Below are 27535 nucleotides of genomic sequence, written 5' to 3'. Positions count from 1 at the left end.
CTCATTTCCTAATCTAATTCCCTCAGCATCACCCGATTTAATTTGACTACATTCCATTATCCTCGTTTTGCTTTAGTTGATGTTCATCTTATATCCTTCTTTCAAGACACTGTCCATCCGTTCAACTGCTCTTCCACGTCCTTTGCTGTCTCTGACATAATTACAATGTCATCGGCAAACCTCAAAGTTTTTACTTCTTCTCCATGAATTTTAATACCTACTCCGAATTTTTCTTTTGTTTCCTTTACTGCTTGTTCAATATACAGATTGAATAACATCAGGGAGAGGCTACAACCCTGTCTCACTCCTTTCCCAACCACTGCTTCCCTTTCATACCCCTCGACTCTTATAACTGCCATCTGGTTTCTGTACAAATTGTAAATAGCCTTTCGCTCCCTGTATTTTACCCCTGCCACCTTCAGAATTTGAAAGAGAGTATTCCAGTTAACATTGTCAAAAGCTTTCTCTAAGTCTACAAATGCTAGAAACGTAGGTTTGCCTTTTCTTAATCTTTCTTCTAAGATAAGTCGTAAGGTTAGTATTGCCTCACGTGTTCTAACATTTCTACGGAATCCAAACTGATCTTCCCCGAGGTCGGCTTCTACCAGTTTTTCCATTCGTCTGTAAAGAATTCGCGTTAGTATTTTGCAGCTGTGACTTATTAAACTGATAGTTCGGTAATTTTCACATCTGTCAACACCTGCTTTCTTTGGGATTGGAATTATTATATTCTTCTTGAAGTCTGAGGGTATTTCGCCTGTCTCATACATCTTGCTCACCAGATGGTAGAGTTTTGTCATGATAGGCTCTCCCAAGGCCATCAGTAGTTCTAATGGAATGTTGTCTACTCCCAGGGCCTTGTTTCGACTCAGGTCTTTCAGTGCTCTGTCAAACTCTTCACGCAGTATCTTATCTCCCATTTCGTCTTCGTCTACATCCTCTTCCATTTCCATAATGTCCTCAAGTACATCGCCCTTGTATAAACCCTCTATATACTCCTTCCACCTTTCTGCCTTCCCTTCTTTGCTTAGAACTGGGTTGTTATCTGAGCTCTTGATGTTCATACAAGTGGTTCTCTTCTCTCCAAAGGTCTCTTTAATTTTCCTGTAGGCAGTATCTATCTTACCCCTAGTGAGATAAGCCTCTACATCCTTACATTTGTCCTCTAGCCATCCTTGCTTAGCCATTTTGCACTTCCTGTCGATCTCATTTTTGAGACATTTGTATTCCTTTTTGCCTGCTTCATTCACTGCATTTTTATATTATCTCCTTTCATCAACTAAATTCAATATTTCTTCTGTTACCCAAGGATTTCTATTAGCCCTCGCCTTTTTACCTACTTGATCGTCTGCTGCCTTCACTACTTCATCCCTCAGAGCTATCCATTCTTCTTCTACTGTATTTCTTTCCCCCATTCCTGTCAATTGTTCCCTTATGCTCTCCCTGAAACTCTCTACAACCTCTGGTTCTTTCAGTTTATCCAGGTCCCATCTCCTTAAATTCCCACCTTTTTGCAGTTTCTTCAGTTTCAATCTGCAGTTCATAACCAATAGATTGTGGTCAGAATCCACATCTGCCCCTGGAAATGTCTTACAACTTAAAACCTGGTTCCTAAATCTCTGTCTTACCATTATATAATCTATCTGATACCTTTTAGTATCTCCAGGATTCTTCCAGGTATACAACCTTCTTTTATGATTCTTGAACCAAGTATTAGCTATGATTAAGTTATGCTCTGTGCAAAATTCTACAAGGCGGCTTCCTCTTTCATTTCTTCCCCCCAATCCATATTCACCTACTATGTTTCCTTCTCTCCATTTTCCTACTGACGAATTCCAGTCACCCATGACTATTAAATTTTCGTCTCCCTTCACTACCTGAATAATTTCTTTTATCTCGTCATACATTTCTTCAATTTCTTCATCATCTGCAGAGCTAGTTGGCATATAAACTTGTACTACTGTAGTAGGCATGGGTTTGTGTCTATCTTGGCCACAATAATGCGTTCACTATGCTGTTTGTAGTAGCTAACCCGCACTCCTATTTTTTTATTCATTATTAAACCTACTCCTGCATTACCCCTATTTGATTTTGTATTTATAACCCTGTAATCACCTGACCAAAAGTCTTGTTCCTCCTGCCACCGAACTTCACTAATTCCCACTATATCTAACTTTAACCTATCCATTTCCCTTTTTAAATTTTCTAACCTACCTGCCCGATTAAGGGATCTGACATTCCACGCTCCGATCCATAGAACGCCAGTTTTCTTTCTCCTGATAGTGACGTCCCCTTGAGTAGTCCCCGCCCGGAGTTCTGAATGGGGGACTATTTTACCTCCGGAATATTTTACCCAAGAGGACACCATCATCATTTAATCATACAGTAAAGCTGCATGCTATGGGTAACCTAACCAAAATTTACAACTCGAAATAATCAACACAGTAACTACACATCTTCATGACAAATAAATGTTTGTATATTAAATGTTGAGCCACAACTGACTGACAATTTTGACTTCTTTTATGCATAAGTGATACAGGTTCTGATGGGACAGAACTGCACCAATGCCATCCTGAATTGTCACAGGCCAGGGGTAAAGATTTGCCCAGTGGAAAAGAAGTCAAACAGGGAGCAGAGTACATACACTTCTTGAGGGACGGAAAAGCCCATTGACAGTCCACAGACCAGACAAACTTTACACCCTGTTGGTGAAGCTGGTTGAGTGAATGGGAGATGTGTTCGGCCTGGGGATTGAACTTAGCATAAGATGGAAATCTTGCCCAAAGAAGACTGGAGCTCCTTTAGGTTCTTGAGTGCTGCAAGTTGACAATGGCTTAGATGTGGTCATCCCCAGGGAGGGGCCATCTTTGCTAAGCATGTCCCAAAAAAATGCAACATTGGAGAGAGAAACACTGAACTTTTTGAGATTGCAATGAAAGCCATTCTCTGGAAGGCATTGGAAAACCCTCTGTAGGTTTTGTAAATGCTCCTTTCTTGTAGAGCTCATTAGACAATTGTCTGTTGCATCAATAATGGGGAATGTCTGGCATCAGCTGTTCCAGATATTGTTGATAAATTCTCAGCACAGACGAGATTACAAAAGGAAAGTGATTAAACTGTTAAAGCCCAAAGGTGGTGTTGGGTACCAAGAAAGTTGGAGAAGCTGTGTCCAACAGCAACTGCAGGTATGCAGCACAAAAGTCAAATGCATGAAAAATACTGGTCCCTGTAAAACTTCACCAACAACTCCTCCGGCCTTGGAGTTTGATACATTTCTGTGACACATTATGCATTGACTATCTGTTTAAAATCGCCTAAAGGCACACGGTGCTGCTGAGCTTCTGAATCGCCACCAAAGCAGTGCCCCACTGACTCAACAAATAAGAGATAAGACACCCTGATCCTGCTAGCTTTGCAACTTGGCCTTTACCTCGTTACACATGGAGAAAGGAATGGAGTAGGGCCACAAAATTTACACACCACTGACAGCTTAAGAAAAACTTGGGCCTCAAAATATTCTGCTCACCTTTCTTCAAGTGGTTTTATGACTGCACTAAGGAGTCAGAACCTTGAAAAAGTACTGGCTGAGACATTGAATGGACTTCACCAATTATCTTCAAGTCCAAAACAGCAAAAGCTTCTAATCCAAAAATATTTTGCAACAGGGAATTGACCATTAACAATGTAAGTTGATGTTCCATCTTCTTATGACTCACTGAGATGAAGAATTGTCCACTCAAAGTATACACTGTTTACTGTACAGCACAGCCTGACATCGTGGCTTACATACATATCTAAAAGAACAGACACTGTTGATTATACACAGCTGTACAAAATATTTCAAAATTAATCCGATGACTGTGAATCTCATGACTTCAGCTGTATTAGGGACTTGAGGTGTGTGAGAAAAGTAGTATGAATGATTTTTTATCTACTAACAATTTTATTTTTTCAAAGTAATACCCTTGGGCATAGCACTGAAAGGCGCCAACTGATAGGGCCTCTAATATGTCAATTAAATTACTCTGAATATTCTCCGAAGTTCCAAAATGACGTCCTTTTAAGATGTTTTTCAATTTCAGGAAAAGAAAAAAAGTCACAAGGACTCAGATCAGGTGAATAGAGGGCTGTGGAGCAACAGGAATGCCTTTTGAGGTCAGAAATTTCGTGATGGAAACGGCCATGTGACATGAGGTGTTGTCATGATGCAGCATCCACTTGTCTGTGATGTTCAGTCTCACTTGATTCACTCTTTTCCTTAGCCTTTTAAGGGCATCTTTGTAAAACACATAGTTGACAGTTTGTCCTGGAGGAACAAATTCCATGTGCACGATATCCCTACTGTCAAAATAGCAAATCAGCACTGTTTTGATCTTTAATTTGCTCATTCGAGCTTTTTTCAGTTGAGATGTCTCACTGTTCCGTTCCTCACTTTGCATCAGGATTGCACTCGTAAATCCAGGATTCATGACTTGTGATCACACAACTGACAACCATCCACAGTCATTGGCAATACTCTCAAGATTATCAGTGCACATGTTTCTTTGATTGTCCTTCTGCTCAGTTGTGAGGTTTTTCAGTACTATTTTGCCACAAACCTTTCGCATGTGTAAACCTTTGGTCAAAATTTGATGTACGGTGAAAGTGGTTAAGTTTAATACACTCCTGGAAATGGAAAAAAGAACACATTGACACCGGTGTGTCAGACCCACCATACTTGCTCCGGACACTGCGAGAGGGCTGTACAAGCAATGATCACACGCACGGCACAGCGGACACACCAGGAACCGCGGTGTTGGCCGTCGAATGGCGCTAGCTGCGCAGCATTTGTGCACCGCCGCCGTCAGTGTCAGCCAGTTTGCCGCGGCATACGGAGCTCCATCGCAGTCTTTAACACTGGTAGCATGCCGCGACAGCGTGGACGTGAACCGTATGTGCAGTTGACAGACTTTGAGCGAGGGCGTATAGTGGGCATGCGGGAGGCCGGGTGGACGTACTGCCGAATTGCTCAACACGTGGGGCGTGAGGTCTCCACAGTACATCGATGTTGTCGCCAGTGGTCGGCGGAAGGCGCACGTGCCCGTCGACCTGGGACCGGACCGCAGCGACGCACGGATGCACGCCAAGACCGTAGGATCCTAAGCAGTGCCGTAGGGGACCGCACCGCCACTTCCCAGCAAATTAGGGACACTGTTGCTCCTGGGGTATCGGCGAGGACCATTCGCAACCGTCTCCATGAAGCTGGGCTACGGTCCCGCACACCGTTAGGCCATCTTCCGCTCACGCCCCAACATCGTGCAGCCCGCCTCCAGTGGTGTCGCGACAGGCGTGAATGGAGGGACGAATGGAGACGTGTCGTCTTCAGCGATGAGAGTCACTTCTGCCTTGGTGCCAATGATGGTCGTATGCGTGTTTGGCGCCGTGCAGGTGAGCGCCACAATCAGGACTGCATACGACCGAGGCACACAGGGCCAACACCCGGCATCATGGTGTGGGGAGCGATCTCCTACACTGGCCGTACACCACTGGTGATCGTCGAGGGGACACTGAATAGTGCACGGTACATCCAAACCGTCATCGAACCCATCGTTCTACCATTCCTAGACCGGCAAGGGAACTTGCTGTTCCAACAGGACAATGCACGTCCGCATGTATCCCGTGCCACCCAACGTGCTCTAGAAGGTGTAAGTCAACTACCCTGGCCAGCAAGATCTCCGGATCTGTCGCCCATTTAGCATGTTTGGGACTGGATGAAGTGTCGTCTCACGCGGTCTGCACGTCCAGCACGAACGCTGGTCCAACTGAGGCGCCAGGTGGAAATGGCATGGCAAGCCGTTCCACAGGACTACATCCAGCATCTCTACGATCGTCTCCATGGGAGAATAGCAGCCTGCATTGCTGCGAAAGGTGGATATACACTGTACTAGTGCCGACATTGTGCATGCTCTGTTGCCTGTGTCTATGTGCCTGTGGTTCTGTCAGTGTGATCATGTGATGTATCTGACCCCAGGAATGTGTCAATAAAGTTTCCCCTTCCTGAGACAATGAATTCACGGTGTTCTTATTTCAATTTCCAGGAGTGTAGATCATCCGCCATCCTTATTGTTAAATGTCAGTTCGATCTTACAAGAGCGTGCCCACATTCAACATTTTCATCAGTTTTTGAAGCGAGTTTCATCTTCACTGTGTTTTCGGCCCTCTAAAAATGATTTGTGCCAGCGAAAAACTCTTGATAAGAAATTTTCCCCATAGGCCCATTTTAACTTTTCAAAGATCACACTCGTAGATTCTCCCCAATTAACACCAAACTTTGGGTCATAACCTTGCTCTAAATTCCATTGTTCCATTTTCATAACACACAACTAAAACACATCTTCCCTGATGGCACTGTCAGACGACATGTGGTCGCTGTATGGGGCTGAAACTTGGACTCAGCTTCTGGAAGGGATGAACACGCTGGTCTATTCAGGTTGAACAACAGAGTGTTTCCAAATTACTTACAATGTTTGCAGTTCCATTACTTTTCTCACACACCTCATAGATCTACTAACCAATAGTGACACATGAAAATTTGTGTGAAACTGGGACTTGAACCCAGATTTCCTGGGAACATATGGAAGCTTGAGTCAGTTCAGGGAGCAAGCACAGATAGACAATTTACTTATGCAAACCACTTGCGGTAAATGGAAAATCCAGGTTTGGATACCGGTGGCGGGCAGTCTTTGCTTAATCTGGCTAATGGATGTGACCTCACCCAACCGGAAGGTTTACAGAGGTGAGCGTTTCCCACAGGATGGCTGGCATTTCCTAGTATCCTTTCGGAACAAATTACTGAAATTGTCAGCAAGCAGCAGCACTTTGCAGTAGTACTATGAGCACTGGGCAGGAAATGACCAATAGCAGCCCCTACTTTCAGCTCTCGAGGCTGATTGGCTGAAAAGTCTGTGTGTGAAAAAATGTTGTGTAGCTGTGAGCAGCTAACAAAATGGTGGAGTCAGTTGGTGGTCGTGGTAGGGTGCATGAGCCGAGTCTGGCACTCTGGGGCGGAGGTGATGTGGAGGCGTATTGCGGAAGTTTGTAGTCAGGAGTCACTAATGTTGTTCTTTAGGTGTGGAAAGTTCAGAAAGTGTTAAAAATAGCATCCCCTTGCACGGGCATAAGAAACATTTTGGTTTATTGCATGTTTTCAAGGTGAGTGTTGCTGCTTAGTGAGCGTACATGGACTGTTTAAGAAGAGAGCATACACGGACTGTTTAAGAAGAGGCCGCCTAATGGAGCTTGTAGCAACTGGCTAGTTGGTGTTGTCTAATGGACAAAGTGGACTTGGTGAGGATTTTTAGAAAATAATAAATTAAGTTTTGCTCCAATATAAGTTATGAAGCTTGTTCTTTTGTGTGTTCTTATGCATTTGGGCGTGAATCCTTTGATGTCTACATCAGAAATTGTAGAAATCAGTTGGTCATGGTATAGTGACTGATGGCGGTGTTTGTTGTCTAGTCCAGTGGTTGAATTCTGGGAATCACTTCCTCTTTACCTGTACTCAATACCTGTAGAAACCTGATTTCTCTCGAAAGAAATCAGGTAGCTACAGGTATTGAGTAGGAGTATAGAGGAAGTGATTAACTTAACCCTAAGTCACGGATCAAAGAAAAGCTGGTGACCTTTATTATTTAACTTTATACTGTATGTTTATCAGGGCCTACAAATTACCCAGGTCCACCTACAAACATTTCAGAGGAAGTCTACGGTGCAATACCTCATGCAATCTAGAGATGAGTTCATGGCCACAGTCAAGAAAAGATTTCACCAGATGCTACAGAAGCTACAAGATGATGGACGAGAAGGAACATTTCTGTTCTCATGAGAGATTCTACAAATTGATGATCCATGGCACATGATTGCTTGGGGTGCATGTGGTCTGGTTAAACTGCAACTGTGACACCACCAAATGGGTCTGATGTCTGAAATACTGCCTAAGCAACCGACAAAGTTCATCAGAGGAGAATTTCTCAGGCTCCATGGAGGACTTTAAATTCTGCACAAATTCACATAAACCTGCACTGCTATACAATAACAAGGCAGCTGTATCAACTACATCAATCAACGATGTGCCCTGCCCAGCAGTGCAGCAAGAACTGGCGCAGGTAATTTTCAACCTCTCCATAGACTCATCAAAACTGGCGGTGGCAGGGGCTAGGAAGAAAAGTGTGCAGAGGGCACCTCACCCACCACTTGCGTAGCTTGGGTGTGAAGCAATTCCACATTCTGGTTTAGCAGTGCGTGCATCTGACCATGCTGCTGCTGCTACTGTAGGTGTAACTATTCCTGCCAGCATTGCAGAAATACTCTGAAAAGTAAAGAATAAAAATGAACTATCACACATGTAAGACTGTCCTTCATCACCATTTTAGTATCTGCAAAGGAATAAGGACACCACTAGAAGCTGTACGGGCCAACGGTGGCTCAATCAGAAGCTGGGGAGCAGAAACCTTCAGGGGGAAATCAAAATTCACTGTGCGACTCAGTCTATAGGGAAGCAGAAAGTCTGAAACAGCATAGAGACATGTACAGGTATGAACAAAACATGGGTGCGAGCAGCTGACAACTGAGCATAATGGGAAGAGCACAGAGCACAAGGTGTGAGGCGAGGTCAGATCTACAGTGGTTGAATTCGGTATTGGAGCTGCCGTGCCCTGTTTACCATCACCTGCAGGCAAACAGTTCAGTCAATGGATCTGTCCATTCAAAGAGTTGCATGCACCCCCCATGGCAGTTGTCCACACTAGTCCGCTGCACTACCCACACCAGTCCATCTGCCTCCATTGTGATGTTGCAGGGATACTAGAGCTGGGATTCCCAAAGCCTACGAAGAATGTGACGGAAGCTTAAATTTTATAATTTGGATAGTTCATAAACTAATGTGTTATTTTAGAAAAGTCATATGGGTTTGTAATCAGGAAAATTCATCGCTACAAAATTGTAACAGCAGAATTTTGATCAGATTGCATTTTTAAGACTGGAGCATTCTGGAATATAATAATTTTGATTATGTACTAATAACTTTTGAAATATTGAGTTTTCAGAAAAAGTATAACATTTGTTTGAAAGAGAAGAATGAGGGCTTTCAAATAAGCACTGTCAGTCTTGAAACAAACAGTTACTAGCAGTGTCAAATTTTGCAGTGAGTGTAGTTTTACGAGACCCTAAAATTGTAAATATCCCTTTAAATAAAATGTTTCCATATCAACTAAATACATCATCATCATCAGTAGTTTGAAAACTGTACTGTGAATAATAATGTTTAATGAAATATTGCATGAATAAAAATTTAGCAGGTTTGTGTAATTGCATTATATGAGTTACATACATATAGAAAACAAAAAAAAAACTGTTTATTTAAGGAGTAGACATGCATCAGGTGTGACCATTCCACCTTGCTTTGCCTCAAGTGGCAGTGGTGGGGGTAGGGGAGAGGAGAAGTATCTTATATTTATTTTTCTGCTACTAATGCTGCTGATGCCGGCCAAAGAAATCTTATGGCTTTTGTTTGTCAATATTCTCTCTTTGTCTTCCTTGGTAAAATATAAAAGGAGTAACTTATTTCATCAAATGATGTAGTCTGCACTATCGGATTTTAAACTAACCAATCTATTCATAGTTATGGCACATAGCTGAGAGCTTGCTCTTCTTTGCATCCGCTCTGTTTCATGGGTAGCAAAGAAAACAAATCTGATATGTTTGTTTATTTTGAGACAAGCAAAAATGTGATGACAGCAGAGGTGAAACTGCTTTAGTGAGTGTCCAAAAAAATAGATACAATAAAAATTATATCTAAACCACAAAACTAAACAGGAAGAGCTATGCTACAGCCAGGGAGGTGTGTTATATTATAGGGACTGCCTTGAAGAACATTTTGTTACACTTTCCTCGAACAATTCAAACACCTCAGTCTCTCACAAAAATGTGACCCAGCATAAAATCAAATTACATTAAGTGCTTCCAGGTGTTTTGCCAACTTGTTTCCTTTTATGCTCAATATTTTGACAACTGATGAAAACACCATCTCCAGGCTCTGTGAGTTTTGCTGTTCTTGCATAGGCTCCAACTACACTGAGAGCTGTCATTGGTCTGATGCTGCTATTTTAGCAGAGTCCTGTTCACTACGCCCACTGTGCTCGTTGATGCTCCTTTGCTTTTCAGAGATCACCTTGATATTCTGTGGAACACAAATACTCTCAGCATTTCCCATCTCCTGTGGATGTGACTACCAGCATTATCATAATAAAGTGAGTGCAAGGGCCAAGCCTTGTTTAAATGGAAACCTCTGTCCCTGCATATTAGTTTCCCTGGCATCTTTATTTCAATTGACTCCTGGATTATGCTGCCCCAAAACTTGGTGTTTGCACCATGAGGCTGGTCTCATCATATTTCATTTCGTGATTATATTTGAGGCAGTATTAAGCAACAGCTGATTTGCTTGGTTGTTTTAGTCACTTGTGTCGCTGATGTACCTGGCATCTCTCTTCGACTGTTATGGCAGTCTGTCCACATAAGATGTGCCACATACATGTATCTATATCCAGCTTTCGGAGATCTACATCGTCTTTTAACATTACAAGGAATACTTTTTATCTTAATTGAAGGGAACAAAATACACTGTGTATCATGTTTCTGTAGGCATCTAGCGATCTTCCTGGATATTGGGCCAGCATAAGATAGATAAAGGAGTGAGTCTTGGCTTCCCTTCCTCTGTCCCCATATCAAGCATTTTCCCAGGTATTCTTGAAATTGACTGCAGTGACGATCTGAGTACTCATTCTTTTGGAACACTGTTCGTAGATGTAATTTTTCGTTGAGGCTCTCCTTTTCTGAGAGTGCTTGAGCCATGAATCATTCTCTTCAGCCCCAAATTTCTTTGTAATGGATGGTGATGGCTTGAGATATGGAACATTGTGTGTACATTTTCTATACACACCATGATCCAGAGATCTGTCTATTATTGTCTTAACTAACACATCGAGGGAAGGTAGTTGGTCCACATTTTCCAAGTTCTGTCATAAATTTTATATTGTGGTGGCCAGAGTTTAATGTTTCAGGAACTCTTCCAAGATTAACCACTCCATGTGGCCATGTCCGTGTACTGATAGAATGACATTGGTTTCAATTTTCTGGAGTCTAGTGCCTTTGCTTCAAAGTGCTCCATGTAAGAGTTTGACCACGACAAAGTGATAACGGACTACCTTTTGCCGCGCCATTGATTTGTACATAATATTTTCTGTTCTGTGAACCAGTCACCAAACTTTTTCATGACTAGTTCTAAAGAATCAGAAAGTGGGACTTCCATAAAATAGGGAAACTGCATTGAAACTGACTTTGTTAAAAAACCATTCAACAGCCAATATCTTATTAAATATTTCTTTATTTAAGGCAACTGGTTGTCTTTTTTATGCAATATTGGCAGGTGAATAGTTTTTTACAATTAAACAGAGTGCCCTTCATTAGTCTCAAAATGAGAAATTTCAATGAAATTGACTTTAATATCTATGTCCTAGAATTGCAATTGGCTTATGTGGTGTATAGAGTCAAGGCAGCTGCAAATGTGGTGTCGGCACTTCTCCACATATTCACTGAGTATGCTTTCCAAGTATTTTGCCATCTGGCATTTAAGTGTACCATATTATTTACTATTAGTCTTACAGGAGTTCCTTCCTTATGCATGTTAGGAAGGCTATGTGGTCATGGTGGCAGTCAGACTTCAATATGACAAGTGTCACCATTTCAGTGTAATAGTGCCACACTTCAAATGTCCCAATTTGCCCTTGTTTTTGAAACGGGAGGACAGATATTGTCACTTTTAGCCAAACATATTGGTATCCACCTTTATTGGGTGTGTTTTGAATCAAAACATCACCAGCATGATTTTAATTGTGTCTATCGTCATCTGCATTTCCACGGTGGGAAATTTGACCTAGCACTGACAAGTTTATTTTAAACTGTCTAGCCCTGTAAGATATTTGTGGGTGTTAATGCTGTTTCTTTCTACAGAAAATCATTTGCTGGTATTGGAAAGTAGTCTGAAACTGCTGTTTTGTCTGTTCCTTACAGCTTTTGTGTCAGAATGCCAAGCAGTTCCACATAGGAAGAGGAAATAGCTATAACATCCAAATTCTTTCTGTATAAGATTATATTTTTGTCTTGTTATGGCTATATAAAGTGATGTCAGTGTCTGCCAGATGGTAGCTGTAAGATCTACAGGTTTTCTGCATGTCGAATGATAAGTGTTATTTATAATTTTGTTGTTGCAGTATCCAGCATGGCTTGAAGAAAATAAGAGTAAGTTAGCTACCTCTGAATATGAACGGTACAGTAAACAAAAGGAACTTATGACACGCATGTGTGAAGAACTGGAGAAAGAGGACGACACAGACAGTGCTGAGGTTAAGGAAAAGAGATGCAATCTCTTACTGGACCTTATGCAGAAGGTGAGATTTTGCAAGGAAATTTCACGTTGAATCCGTCTTTTCCTATTTATGCACTCTGCCAAAACTTTACTTTGCTCAGCTAGTGTATAAACAAGGAATATTTTATAACATATATATTGCACCAGCTTTTTAGTTGCTGAAATCTGTTTTTACTAATCTCACTAAAATAGACTTCAAATATAGAAAAAAAGTTCGTTCCATAATACTGTTATGATGGGAAGTTCAGATTTGACAGATTCGTAGTCATCGTATAAGAACATTAAATTGTGCTTAACAAAGCAGTTTAATGTATGTTTGTCTCATTAATGGTCATTTTTGAAGGGAAAGATGTGAAATTACATTTTGTAGGAGGGAAAAGGGGAGAGGCGTTCCACCGCCCGTAGAATCTTCCTCCCCCCTCTTAAAAAAAAAATTAAAAAGGATCACTTTGTAGTTGAGGCATTGAGTGGTTTGTTAGGCACTTAAACAAGACTGAAAGCTTGGCTAAGTTTTGGGATGATATCCTTCTCAGAGCTAACTACGCATACAGATATACACCCCAACTACATTGTACTGATACTGTTGCTCAACTGGGGTGAGGGTTGGTGCCAGGTGTAGACAGTGAGGCAAGAAAAGAAATGGGTGGGGGAAGGGGGTGGCGATGATATGAAGGAAGAGGCGGCAGCAGCAGGAATGTGGTACCAGTAAGCTAGTTCAGTTTGGTGGTTGTGTGCGACACACATTAACATTATGCGGAAGAGATCAGCGCGCGCACGAGAGAGAGAGCGACGAGCGATGAGCGAGAGAGAGAGAGAGAGAGAGAGAGAGAGAGAGAGAGAGAGAGAGAGAGAGAGAGAGAGACTGCCCTCATGGGTCGGCATTCATTTGTGGGTACCAGGTTGGCGACCCTGGGGTACATGAGCTGGGGAATGGTGCTGCCACATGCTTCAGGCGACCACTGTGTTGCACGGCGGTGGAACATTCTATGTCATAGGGAATGGGGATCTTAGCTTGACTTCCCAGATCACGAGGATGGTAAAAATCTCTATTAAAAAAAAACCTCCAATCTCAAGGTGTACTGCATGCCAATCAGATGCATGGCTGTTGAGGTGGAACAATCATTAGCGTGGGACCTCTGGGGAATCTGCTGCCCTCAGATGTATATGACTTAGGTAGGCATATGGGCTCTGTCTGCATTGACTTTCCTTTGCCTAGCTATTCTTGGGCTCGAGATGGAATGCTCAAAATTTTCTTCTCTTCCTCCTCCTCCTCCTCCTCCTCCTCCCAGCAGAAATGGTGGGCTGCTGGTGGGTACTAACACCCAATCAAACAAGAGGGTCAGTCCTCCTGACTCAGGGGTTCCTTCCAGAAGTTTTGTCTGTAGTAACAGAACACATTCTGGTAGTCATGAGAATGTGTTTTTAATAGTGAAAAGGAAAGAGGGTAGCTTTGAAAAAGTTTCACCTCTCTATATTAAAAAAGCTGCAGAGGACATTGCTGGCGTCTTAAATTCAGTCAAGCGATTGTGTAATGGGTCACTTTTAGTTGAAACTTCTAGTTCCCAACAAGTTAAGAACCTCCAGAAAGATCAGTGCCTTGGGAAATTGCTATGAAAACTGAGCTACACACCACCTTGAGTTACAGCAAACATATTGTGATGTGCTGGGATCTGGTGGACATTCCCAAGGAGGAATTGAAAGCTGAATGGGGCCCAGAATGTATAGTCGATGTGTAAAACGTAATGAACAGGGTGGATGAGGATCTTCTCAAATCTGTCTCCTGTATCCTAACATTCAGTAGCACAAACTTCCTGAGCATATTAAGGCAGGTTTCCTTCACCTAAGTGTGAGGCCTTACACCCCCAACCCAGTGTACTGTTTCAAATGGTCATACTATTCTTACATGCCATGGAGAAGCCACTTGTGGCAAATATATAAGGGGCATTCAAATGAAACCCGGTCACTAGTGTAAAGTAACACTAATGATTTTATAAACCCAAAAATGAAGTTATACACAGTACACATACTCAAATAGTCGCCAAAACTGTTGGCACATTGATCCCATTGCGGCACTAGCTGGTCGATTCCATCTTTTAAAAAGCTGGTAGGCTGTTGTCAGATCCAGGCCTGGACCCAGTCACACACTCCATTGTCCGTTGCGAATCAATGTCTGTGAGTATTTTAGAGGTCCAAACACATGAAAGTCACACGGTGAAAGATCGGGACTGTACGGTGGATGTTCCCACATGTTCCATTGAAACTGCAGCAGTGTCATCTTCACTGCATTGGCTGTGTGTGGGCGGGCATTATCATGCAGGAGGATAATGCCATTGGACAACATGCCTCAGCGTTTCGACTTAATGGCTCACCTAAGGTTCTATAAAGTGGCTTGATAATGCTGGGCATTGAACTCAGCAAGCGGTTGGCCCTTGTGGTTAAAAAAGGACATCATGACCTTACCAGAACTGGTGTGCGTGGCCTTTGATTTCTTTGGAGATGGTGAAATCGCATGTTTCCACTGCTTGCTCTGACGCTTGCTTTCCGGTTCAAAATGGTGACACCATGTTCCGTCACTAGTGATAATACGTGACAAAAAGCTGTATTCATCCTTATGATAATGTTGCAGATGACTCAAAGACTGCGCCATTTGAGTATTGCACTGTTAGGCAATCAGTTGGTGAGGAACCCTCTGCACGCAGATTTTTTGAAAGTTCGAGTGTTGATGCATTGTGGTGTGGGCGGTGCCCATACTAATACCCAGTAACCGATGGATCTTGTCCACGATGACTCTGTGGTTGTCCAAGGCTAAAGCATTCACTTCCGCAACCATTTCCAGTGTGATGACGCGATGAGCCTGTCCAGGAGGAGCACCGTCTTCCAGTGACTTGCACCTCTCAAGGAATCATTTGTGCCATTCCACAACACTTGAACGACTTAGACTGTACTCACCCTATACACCCTTCATCCGACAATACATTTTGTGGCCTGGCCTCCAACTCCCTCTGCCGCCAAAAATCAAATCACTTGTTGGTCCTGCTTACTTGCTTGCATGTTCGGTAGTGGACGATAACATGTGGGACCACCTTCTCTTCGGCGTGAAACCACACTGGTGCTATGCAACATCAAGCACGGAAGATGCAAGGGCTTAAGATGATGAAGTGCGTCTGGTATGGTGAGACCAGTAAGCTGTATAAGGCAATGCTGCCCCCAAAATTTGCCACCTCCTTTGCTTCATTTCTTAAACAGCCAGTGCAGAAAGCTGATGCTGCTACACAAAGGGAGATTGCTGGTGTCAGCACTGGTACCTGTGACTGTCAATTCACCTTTGCTGCTGCAGTTATTTTGACGCTTGTCTCCCCCCTCCCGGCAGAACATCAGAAAAGGCCGTAGTTGCCAATGTTTTGGGGCTCCCAGCCCCTCCAAATTTTCATTCTGGTCCACTGTCCAGCACTGCCACAAAGACTTCCATGGTTGTGGCTCTGAAGCCTCCTCAGACAAATAAATAAAAAGTTGAAGGTGAAGAATCGCTCAATGGCAGAGACGGAAAGTACACAGTCTGATGATGTCGACGTCATCCTCTCGGACATCTCTCTCAACCCTTCTTCAGCGGCAATGGACCTTGATATCGGATTGGAGCAATCATTTCGCTGCCAAGAGTGAGCCTCTACCCATTGCGGGCTCCCCTCCCCAGCAGAAAGTCAGGAAAAAAGTGCTAGCCCCATGAAAGAGCGCTCCCATCCTACAGAGGAACATTAATGGGTTCAGGACACGTGGGGGAACTGAAACTCCTAGTAAAAGAATGCCCCATGTCCTTGTGTTTGCAGGAAATGCACTTTAAAGCATCTGATGCCTGTGTACCAAGGGGATGTATGCTCTTTTGCAAAGATGACCTGACTGACAAAAGGGCCAAGGGAGGGCTTTCTGTGTTTGTAAATAACATGCACCACCCCTCTGCTCTCCCCCTGGTTACTGACCTACAAACAGTTGCAGTTGAAATTCATGTGTGTCAGAGGATCACTGTTTGCTGACTTTATTTACCTCCACAAGATGCAATGGACTCTGAGGCTCTCAGAGATCTTATGGAACAACTCCTCCAACTGTTTCTCGTACTGGGAGACTTCAATGGCCATCAAGTCTTGTGGGGCTCAATCACTACTTGCCATTGGGATCACATTTTGGAGAGCTCATGATGTCTCATGAGCTGCCAGCTGTGCATCCTCAACACAGGTACTCCCACTCATCTCTGCGCTGCTACTACGTCATTGATCATTCTCAGCCATACACCTCTGTTTCTGCTCTCTGTTCAGTGGGAGGACGTTGATGACCTTTCCAGTGACCACTTCTCCCTCAGCATTCATCTATTGGATGGAGCATTATTTGCACACAAACCACCAAAATGGATGGTCGTCGGGGCTCACTGGACGGTGTGCAGCCAGCTAGCTGTGTTTGAACACCGTAACAGTGTTCGGAAGTGGACGACCACATCACACAAGTGATCCATCGTGCCACTGACTTATCAATTCCAAAGTCTGCAGGTTATCTTAGGAGGCAACCTGTTCATTGGTGGTCCAATGAGTGCCACTCAGCAATCTGGGACAGGCATGTAGCTTTTCAATGGTTTAAGTGTCGCCTCACAGCCTTTCAGGTTTCAAAAGGCTCAACTCATCATTAAAGAGAGCAAGAAAAGCGTTCCATCAGGAGGTTTTCTGGTAAATACAGCCATTTACCAATAATGGCAGTGCTGAAACAAGGGTGTCTTCAAACAGTGCCAGGAGACATCACTCAGACACTGGCAGAGCATTTTGCAGCGACTACTGCTGATGCATTTTGCTGCTAGCATGCGACTGCTGAGAGGGGCACGCTGGACTTCAGGCCACATAATTCTGAGAATTACAACTACCCTTTCTCCATGTGGGAGCTGGAATTGGCACTGTCTGTGGCTCATGATACTGCATGTGGTCACAATCAAATCCAGTACTGCATACTTTGACATTTGCCAGCAGTGTCAAAGGAAATTCTCCTCAAATGTTTTAATTTTATCTGGCAGACAGGCTACTTTCCCAGATCATGGAAGGAAACACTTCTGTTAACCTGATCCAAACCAAGAAATTACCGCACATGTCCCAGTAGTTACTGGAGCTTTGCCTTAACGAGCTATGTAGGAAAGACCCCAGAGCAAATGGTTAACCATCGCCTGGTCTTGTTGGTGAAGACTAGGCAACTCCTTGCCGCTCTCAGTGTGGATTCCTGAATATTTTGATCCAATGTCAACAACCTGGCCCTACTAGAGGCAGCTATTCAGCAGGCTTTCCTACGTAAACATCACTGTCTCAGCATATTCTTCGATATCAGTAAGATATACAGCACTACTTGGAAACACAATATTCTCATGCAACTCCATCAGTGGGCTTTTGTGATCACATCCCCATTTTCATATGGTCCCCCCTGTCTAACCTCTTTCTTCTGTCCCAATTTAGTGACGTGCTGTCAGATTGTTTTGAGCTGGAGAATAGTGTTCCTCAAGGCAGTATTTTAAGTGTTACCCTCTTTGCCATAGCCATAAACCGTACCATGTCTACAGTAAGGAGTCCTGTACAGTGTTCCTTATTTTTGGATGATTTTGCTGTTTTCTGTTCCTCCTCCAGTGTTGCAACAGCAGTCAGTCAGATGCAAATTACAGTGTGGAGGTTAGAGGAGTGGGCTGCAAAGATGAGTTTTCAGTTTTCTGTAGACGTGTGTGTGTGTGTGTGTGTGTGTGTGTGTGTGTGTGTGTGTGTGTTCATTTTAATCATTCTTGTTGTTGAAGTTTTAATTTACATGATTTACATATGAGGGACACCATTCTACATTTTGAATATTGAGTGAGGTTTCTGGGCCTCATTTTTTACTCCAAACTATTATGGTTACCACACCTGAAAGACCTGAAAGCCAGAACCCAGAAGGCACTGAATATTGTAAAGTGCCTTAGCTACAGGTCTTGGGGATCAGACAGGGCATGTCTGCTCCAGTTTTATGGGGCTTTCGTGCGTTCACAGCTAGACTGTGGATGCACAGGGTATGGGTCAATGAGGCCTTCTTACCTGAAGATTATTGACACTGCCCACCATGGGGGTATTAGGCCAGCCACAGGCTCTTTCAAGACAAGCCCCTGTAGGCAGTCTCTGTGCTGAAGCTGGTGAACTGCCACTCATAATCTGGTGCCAGCTCCTTGCAGTGTGTCAGGCGTGTAAGTTACTCACAACTCTGACTTCACCCGCATGCCATGCTGTTGTTCGTCCACCTTTGGAACGCCTTTTCTCCAATCGTCCACAAGTAACAACACCATTTGGGATTTGGATGCGACATGTGCTGGAGTCACTTGGTGTGGAGCACATACAACCCCAAATTCACAGCTTTAACCACCAGCCACCATGGTTATTGCAGAGGCCCAGAGTAAAATTACTGGTGCAGTGCAGAAGACATTGCATTCCTGCATATGTTTGTAATACTTTATTTTATGACATTTTAACTGAGCACCACAATTCTACAGCTGTCTTTATGAGTGGGTCAAATTGGGGGGATTCCGCTGATTGCTAAGTTTGTTTTTCCTGATTGCGTCCTCCAGGTCCAACTGCCTCAAGATTGAACTGCCTTTGATCTGGAATTATATGGAATCTTCAAGGCACTGGAGTGGATGAGATGTGCTTCAAGGGCTAAATTCCTTGTCTGTTCTGATTCTCTGAGTGCCCTTCACTCTCTAAAACACTTGTATCAAGCAGATAAAGTAAACCAGAATATCCAGGAACCTTCCCCCAGCTACAAGAGCTGGGGAAGAAGGCGTCTTTGTGTTGAGTTTCAAGGCACATGGGTATTGCAGGGAAAGGCAGATGAAGCAGCTGATGAGGCATGTCATGAGTCTCGGTTATTCCCCTGCATGCTATCACCTCACTGTTGCTGTACAGTCATGTGTTGAAGGGAGGATGAGTGGCTGGAAGTGAGAGATAATAAGCTGTATCTAGTAAAGCCCACTATGCAACCATGGCACACCTTTGAGCCACGAAGACTTGGTGAGGTCCTCCTTACTCGTCCTTGCATGTGCCACAGTCCTCTGATGTGTGGCTTCTTGATTTGGTGTGGTGACCTTCCAATGTGTTGTGCTTGTGGCCTACAGATCACTGTGCACCACATTTTACTAGACTGTGTTTTCTCTCTCTCTCTCTCTCTCTCTCTCTCTCTCTCTCTCTCTCTCTCTCTCTTTTTAAGTGACTTTCAAACGAATGTGGTGATGCTTTTAAGATTTGTGATTTGTCCAACTTGTCAAAAAAAATTAAGGAGATGTTCTCAATGTGTTAGCAGGATGACTGGCTCACTCATTTTCCTTCAGTTTTCCTCCCAGGCGGGGAGGGGGGGGGGGGTGAGATTAGATTACACCAAAAACTTTCCATTATCAACAACACTGCATTATTTTATGCCAAGGACTTTCCAGAATCAAAATTTTGTTCTGTAGTTCCTGTTTTGGTGGGTGATTAGTAGATGCACAGCAAATAATTTGTGTGGGAACTGCAAGTCACTTTATAACGTTTTAAAAACTTAACTCACATTCGAGACTCTGCAGGCTCATTATCAGGTCGTGGGTATTTGAAGGAGCCATCTATCTGATGATGACAGACCTGCGAAGGATGAAGGTTGGTTAATGAGAAAGTGAAAGCTTTTAAAAATCATTATAAAGCTACCAATCACAGTTTCTGTGCAGATAATACACTAATTCAACCACAGTTGCAGTGTAATGCACCAGAATGGGGTAAGATAAAAATAGATATAAACTTAATCATTTAAATTGTGAAAATAAAAAGGGACATAAATGGATGTGCTAAGAGGCAGAGCAGGGAAAACTTTGCAACAGCCTGTGAAATATGAACAGCAGGCAGAGTGAAAGAGCTTAATGAACATTATTAAAAATGTGCAAGATGTGCTTTTAATGTGGCAGAAGGATAACCAAACATAAGTACCTGAATCATCATGGCCTAAAGTGAGTTTCCAAGATCAAATGTGGCTATTTATCTTCAACAAAAGGGGTAAAAGTGAGATAACAGCACAACAGTAACAAACATACAGGATTTCCTGAATGAGACGACAATGAAATACGAGGGTAATCCCAAAAGTAAGGTCTCCTATTTTTTTTATATATACATAGACCTGTTTATTTCTACAATGGTTTACATCAGTTTACAGCTTGAACATTTAGCTATTTTTTGACATAATCACCATTTCTGTCGATGCATTTTTGTAGATGCTGTGGCAGTTATTGTATGCCCATGTCATACCAGCTCGCTGCCATGCTATTCAGAAAGTTATGAACCTCTTCTTTCACCTCGTCGTCGGAGCTGAATTGCTTTCTGGCCAAATGTTCTTTTAACCTAGGGAACAGGTGACAGTCACTGGGCGTCAAGTCAGGACTATAGGGTGGGTGCGTGGGTGATTATGTTCCACTGAAACTGTTGCAGGAGAGCAAAGGTTTGCCGAGCGATGTGTGGGTGAGCGTTGTCGAGGAGAATGTGTACTCCCTTGCTCAACATTCCTCTTCTCCAGTTCTGAATTGCCCGTTTGAGTTTTTTGAGAGTCTCACAGTACCTGTCAGCATTAATTGTAGTCCCAGCGATTCAGCTCCAACAACGAGGTGAAAGAAGAGGTTCGTAACTTTCTGAACAGCTTGGCGGCGAGCTGGTACGACATGGGCATACAAAAACTACCACAGTGTCTACAAAAATGCATCGGCAGAAATGGTGATTGTGTCGAAAAATATGTAAATGTTCAAGCTGTAAACTGATGTAAACCATTGTAGAAATACACAGGTCTATGTACTTATAAAAAAAATAGGAGACCTTACTTCTGGGATTACCCTCGTATTTATAGAAAAACTTACTAACTATCAAATGATAGCAAACCTATGTAATCGTCCACACAAACAACAACAAATTGGACTTGAAGTTCCTTTTTCCCAGAGGAGTGGAAAGGGATAGCTGTTGAATTCTCACTCACCTTGTCCAGCTGCGCCTCTTTTCATGTTGTCAATATAATGGAAGGAAACATTCCACGTGGGGAAAATTATATATAAAAACAAAGATGAGGTGACTTACCGAACAAAAGCGCTGGCAGGTCGATAGACACACAAACAAACACAAACATACACACAAAATTCAAGCTTTCGCAACAAACTGTTGCCTCATCAGGAAAGAGGGAAGGAGAGGGGAAGACGAAAGGAAGTGGGTTTTAAAGGAGAGGGTAAGGAGTCATTCCAATCCCGGGAGCGGAAAGACTTACCTTAGGGGGACATATTTAAAGATGTCTGCTTGTGTCTGTATGTGTGGATGGATATGTGCGTGTGTGCGAGTGTATACCTGTCCTTTTTTCCCCCTAAGGTAAGTCTTTCCGCTCCCGGGATTGGAATGACTCCTTACCCTCTCCTTTAAAACCCACTTCCTTTCGTCTTCCCCTCTCCTTCCCTCTTTCCTGATGAGGCAACAGTTTGTTGCGAAAGCTTGAATTTTGTGTGTATGTTTGTGTTTGTTTGTGTGTCTATCGACCTGCCAGCACTTTTGTTCGGTAAGTCACCTCATCTTTTCATGTTGTGGCATTCATGATGTTCCTACTTCATTCATGAGTAGTCTTAGCTTCCCAAATCTTCTCTTTCACCATTTAATGGAAAAGCAAGGGTTTTAATTGTGCGTTTTTGTTGCACAATCTGTAAGTGGCAGAAAAAGGGAGAGAACATGTGAACACTAGGAAAGAATGCCCTGAATGTACTTGTTTGGCGAAACACAAAAGAATGATTCAATAAAGTATGGCTCTCATCTTATTTCTTTAGACACCTAGCCTTAAAATGTCGAACACACATTTGATTTTAGTAGTGGAACAATGACTGATTCTTTTTTCCCCAAATGCATACAGAAACCTATTCTAGAATCAACGGTGAATCCAAAACAACCACCTCCTTCCTAGTCGCCATGACCAACTATATCCTCACCCACAATTACTTCTCTTTTGAAGGCATTACCTACAAACATATCTGGGGTATGGCTGTGGGCACCCGCATGCCACAATCCTATGCCACCCTATTCACGGCCCATCCAGAGGACTCCTTCCTAATCACCCAGAATCCTACACCCCTCACCTAGTACAGATTCATTGATGACATCTTTGAGATCTGGATCGAGGGTGAGGACATCCTATCGACGGTCCTCCAGAATCTCAACTACTCTCCTCCCCCCGTTTGCTTCATCTGGTCCTACTCAATCCAACAAGTCACCTTCCTAGATGTTGGCCTCCACCTCAAAGATGGCTACATTAGTACCTCCGTCCATATCTACCCTACTAACCCCCAGCAATACCTCCACTTCAACAACTGCCATCCATTCCATACTAAGAAGTTCCTTCTGCACAGCCTAGCCACCCTTGGTTGTCACACCTCCAGTGACGAGTGGTTCCTCTTGAAATATACTGAGGATCTCACTGAAACAGACCATAACTATCCTCCCAACCTTTTACAAAAACAAATCTCCCAAGCACTTATCTTTCCAGTCTCCCAAAGCCTTACGATCCAGGCACGAGCATTCGCCTCGTAACTCAGTACCACCCAGACTGGAGCAGCTGAATCACATTCCCCGCCAGGGTTTCAATTACCTCTCGTCATGCCCCGAAATGAGAAATGTCCTTCCCACTATCCAGAAATATTATTCAGTGCATTTGAGTAACTGGGTACAAGTTAGTGGATCAAATGAATATTCCTATTGAAAAATATATTCAGAACGTTTCCGCCCTGAGGATTACTAGTGGGATTATTATAAAAATGAGGCATTAGCTTTGCCTTTTAAATAAGGTGTAGAAACTGAACACTGTTCTGTCATAGAAATCTCTCTCTCTCTCTCTCTCTCTCTCTCTCTCTCTCTCTCTCTCTCTCTCTCGCGTGTGTGCGTGTGTGTGTGTGTGTGTGTGTGTGTGTGTGTGTGTGTGTGTGTTTCCGTGTTTCCATATCTCCTAAACCATTGGATCGATACCAGCCAAATTTGGTGCACATCCTACATACCATCTGGAAAGAAGTACTGTGGGGAAAGAACTGCCTAGCTCCCAAAGGGGCGGGAGTGAAAATGATTTGTAACACCTGACATCTAGGCTGCCTCCACAACTGGCATGTCATGTGAATAGTATTGGAATTTGTTCCAGGAGATATATGTGTGTGGATAGGCACAGCTGAACAGAGAGGGGAGAGGGCAGTTGGTCAGATATTGGTGGAAGTTGGAAATGGTCAAAGAGAGAGGGGGAGAGGAGATGGACTGAGAGGGCTTTGCAGAATTTGTTGGTTGGTTTTGGAGACGGGGATCAAACAGCAAGGTCATCGGTCCCATCAGATTAGAGAAGGATGGGGAAGGAAGTCGGCTGTGCCCTTTCAAAGAGACCATCCCAACATTTACCTGAAGTGATTTTGGGTTATCATGGGGGACCTATATCAGGATGGCCAGATGCGGGTGGCAGAGGAAGAGACAGATAGTGTTAGGGGATGGGGATGGACAGAGTGGAGTGGAGATTAGGGTTGGATTGTCTGGGGGACAAGACCAAACAGCTAAGTCATCGGTCTCATTGGATTAGGGAAGGAGGGGGAAGGAAGTCGGCCATGTCCTTTCAAAGGAACCATCTCTGCATTTGCCTGGAGCGATTTAGGGAAATGATGGAAAACCTAAATCAGGATGGCCAGAGGCAGGATTGAATCGTCATCCTCCTGAATGCGAGTCCAGTGTGCTAACCACTGTGCCACCTCGCTCGGTTAGTGGAAATTAGGAAATGGATAGAGACAGGGGTAGAGAAGGAAGGGGGAGAAGGTGATGGACAGAAGTGGTGGACAAAGGGGGGAGGAGATGGACAGCAGAGGGGAGAAAATGTGGATTAAATAAATGCCTTTTTTATTACTAATTGGCTTGCCAGGTTCATGGTTCAAGGTCCCAGTTACAGACTGCCTGTCAAACGGCATCCAGGTGCAACAGAATTTTGATTTTCAACATTTCGTATAATTAATGACCAAATTTAAAAACTTGAAGTGCTGCAATACTCTACTAACTAAGAAGATTAACACATTAAGAGAAGTATTATATTTAGAAACTGAATACATGTCTTGAGACAGCGTAACTCATGGCAGGCAAATACTCAGACTATATTCATTGAGTATTTAAGAATGAGCGCACTTGTTGGCTGCCAACAAACTTTACACAGGATTTCAAACTTTCTCTCTCACTGACACACACACACACACACACACACACACACACACACACACACACACACACATATTCTATACTGAAAGGAAAAATAGTTTATTGTGTACTTTTCACTGTCCATGCAGTGAAACTGCCACATCAAATACGACCTTTTAATTTATACATTTTTACTATTGACTCTATTCACAACACATTTTGCAGACTGTATCCACATAAACTGAATGTACCTGCAAAATTATATAATGGCACGACACAGGTTTAAGAAATATGACGACATAAATATTGAGACGCATGGAGAACTAGCTTTTACGGAAGACAGTGCAAATTGCCCAGACTGTACTTACCCTTGTTTGATAATGACAGCACATAATGACTTCCAACATGTAATGTAATCAGAAGACTGAAGCTGTTTTATACATGGGGTTCAGTTCTTTACAGAATCAGAGGTTTATTTGGATTATATAGAATCCATAAGTACATAATTAGTGTACTTTTCCTTGTAGGATGTCACAGAATTGCAGTGGCACTCTTAAGCCTTCCTCATTTTCAAGTAGATATCTCAAATGAAAATGATATAAACTCAAAACTGCGATTACACCTGAAATGCTGCAAGAGTAGCTCTTCTTGCACCTGTCATAACCAAACTAAATTCCAAAAATCATCTTAAAATATTGTTCCAGTTTTTAAACTTTATGTTTGGGAGTTCAAAAAAAAGAATTATGTTTTCTTCAGCATTTTCACAGCTTGCACATTGTGACATAGAAGTAACTGTGCAGTTATTCTCACACCTTGGTGTACACTGCCAGTAATATTCTGATACGTCTCTGAAATGTGAAATGCAATTGAAAGATCATAGATCATCCATATCTTGATGCCTCAGATCTTTTATTAACTTCTTTGTCAAAGTCATGACATCTGGCAAAATGGAGTCCTTTGTCTAGTGAACAGTTTCTTAGCAATTCCACGAAGTGGTACATTACAGAACACCCATAATCATGTCATGATCTGAAGGGTTTGAGAAAGGCTTCATTCGTAGATAGCTGAAGCTGCTTCTGTACTTTCAAATTTTTTGCTCCCATGTCACAAGAAAAAAGCTAGAGTGAATCCAGATCCTTGTTCTTACTATTATTCATTTTGCTGAAAATTCTTGCAAACTCTACAAAGTGTGCTGACCAGAAAATTGTGGGCAAGTATTTTAAAAGCTGACTACCTAGTGAGTTTTCACATTTGGCTATAAGAATTTGAAATTATCTGCATCAGTTGTGCCATGTTTAAACCTTCCTGTTTTGCTAGCTGTTTTCTGACAAACATTTCTTATAATTCAAATTCGTATTGTAAACTGTGGAATTATCACTTATCATGCAAAATCGTAACTCCATTCTTTCAATGTCATTGTGTCTTGTAAAATCGGGTTTACTTATTCAATTTTTTAAAGTGTAACTGTTTATTGTCTTCAACTTTTGACATGAAGGAACATTACATTGTTACACCCAAGAAGGTAAATTGTTAAATGAAAATTGGCCTGTTTGTTCATTTGTGAAAAGAATCATCAGTTTTAGTGAACAGAGGAATAATTTATTTGTTGGGTATGACGATACATAATCAGCTCTTTACTTTTGTTGTAGAATAGTTTGGATCACATAGACATGTTTACAACTTAAAGAAAATTAGATGTGTGTGGAACCAAATGTAATTATGTACATTTTTGTTTTATAGATGCAGAATTGTGGTCATCCACCAAAGGATCTTGTTGGAGACATGAATTCAGTTATAACGTTCGATGAACAAGGCAACCCAGTTCTGCCTTCTCTGCCACCTGGGGCAGATCCCAGCCAATGTGCTGTCATGTGACATAGGAAAACGTGCACTGCTGTATACAGTGCCACTTTGTAATCTTTTAGTCGAGAAATCCTTGTAAAAAGTTTGTTTAATAAAATTGTATACCAGTGTAACCTGATAGTTTCCATCTTACTGTAGTCATCCTTTTGTAACTGCATTGTTTTTGGGAGGACAGCATTTCAGTTCCTCATCCAGTCAACCAGAATTAGGTTTCCATACATTACTTAGGTTAAATGCCTGCGTGATTACCATGAAAAGACCATGACCAATTTCCTGCCCCCATGTTTCTTGTGACCGAGCTTGGGCTGCATATCTCATGACCTTCTCACTGACAGGACATTAAACCCTAATCTTCTTTCCTATTTCTATATGACACCAAACTGAGTAGTGGCAGAAAAATAATTGTTACTGTGGCACTTCATATTCTGCCTTAGTGAGGAGTCAGATAAGCTTTTATCTTTATTGTCTTTCCTTCAAATGGAAATGTTGAAGTAAAAACTGTAAACCATGCAAAAAGTAAGCATTGTAAATGATTAGTATCTGTTGATGCAATTGAACAGAAAGAAGGATGCATCTGACTCAGATTAATGTTAGATTTAGAAAGCTAGTGAAGGATAAAAATTTGTTTCCAAGAGACTGAAGTAAAATCAGTTTGGCATGAATTATAGCTTGCAGTGTGATGCACAGATCCTAAGTTAAATGGTCGATGTGGATGTGAAATAGGTATATCTGAATCATATTTTTAAGCGGTAATACTTGTCACAAATATGTAAATGAATATACACTGAGGTGTATAAGCTAAGGGTACTGTAACCATGCATCATCAGACAGAAAGCAGGCAGTAGCTACTGGCAAGTCATTGAAAATGTTTACTCCTGAATAATGGACACCTTTCTGGACCAAAGTGACTTCATATCTTTATGAAGATTATTGTAATTTGTAGCATTAATCCCATGAACTGAGCTGTTGGTTTGGCATATTTCATTAA

At 42.5% G+C, this 27535-nt stretch overlaps 1 protein-coding gene across 2 annotated transcripts in view; it reads left to right on the top strand.

Annotated features, from left to right (window-relative positions):
• LOC124711569 (peroxisomal biogenesis factor 19) overlaps nt 1-26660 on the top strand; it is a 59976-nt gene extending 33316 nt beyond the window's left edge. For both annotated transcript variants that reach the window (XM_047241712.1, XM_047241711.1), the window contains exons 6-7: nt 12309-12485; nt 26425-26660. In XM_047241712.1, the coding sequence (XP_047097668.1) occupies nt 12309-12485; nt 26425-26559 (312 nt within the window). In that variant the 3' untranslated portion in view covers nt 26560-26660. The remainder of the gene's footprint in view (nt 1-12308; nt 12486-26424) is intronic.
• The last annotated feature ends 875 nt before the right edge of the window (nt 26661-27535 follow it).

This window comes from Schistocerca piceifrons, chromosome 8, assembly GCF_021461385.2.
Source record: "Schistocerca piceifrons isolate TAMUIC-IGC-003096 chromosome 8, iqSchPice1.1, whole genome shotgun sequence".
NCBI classification, from domain to species: Eukaryota; Metazoa; Arthropoda; class Insecta; order Orthoptera; family Acrididae; genus Schistocerca; species Schistocerca piceifrons.
This window is presented reverse-complemented; position numbering and strand designations above follow the sequence as displayed.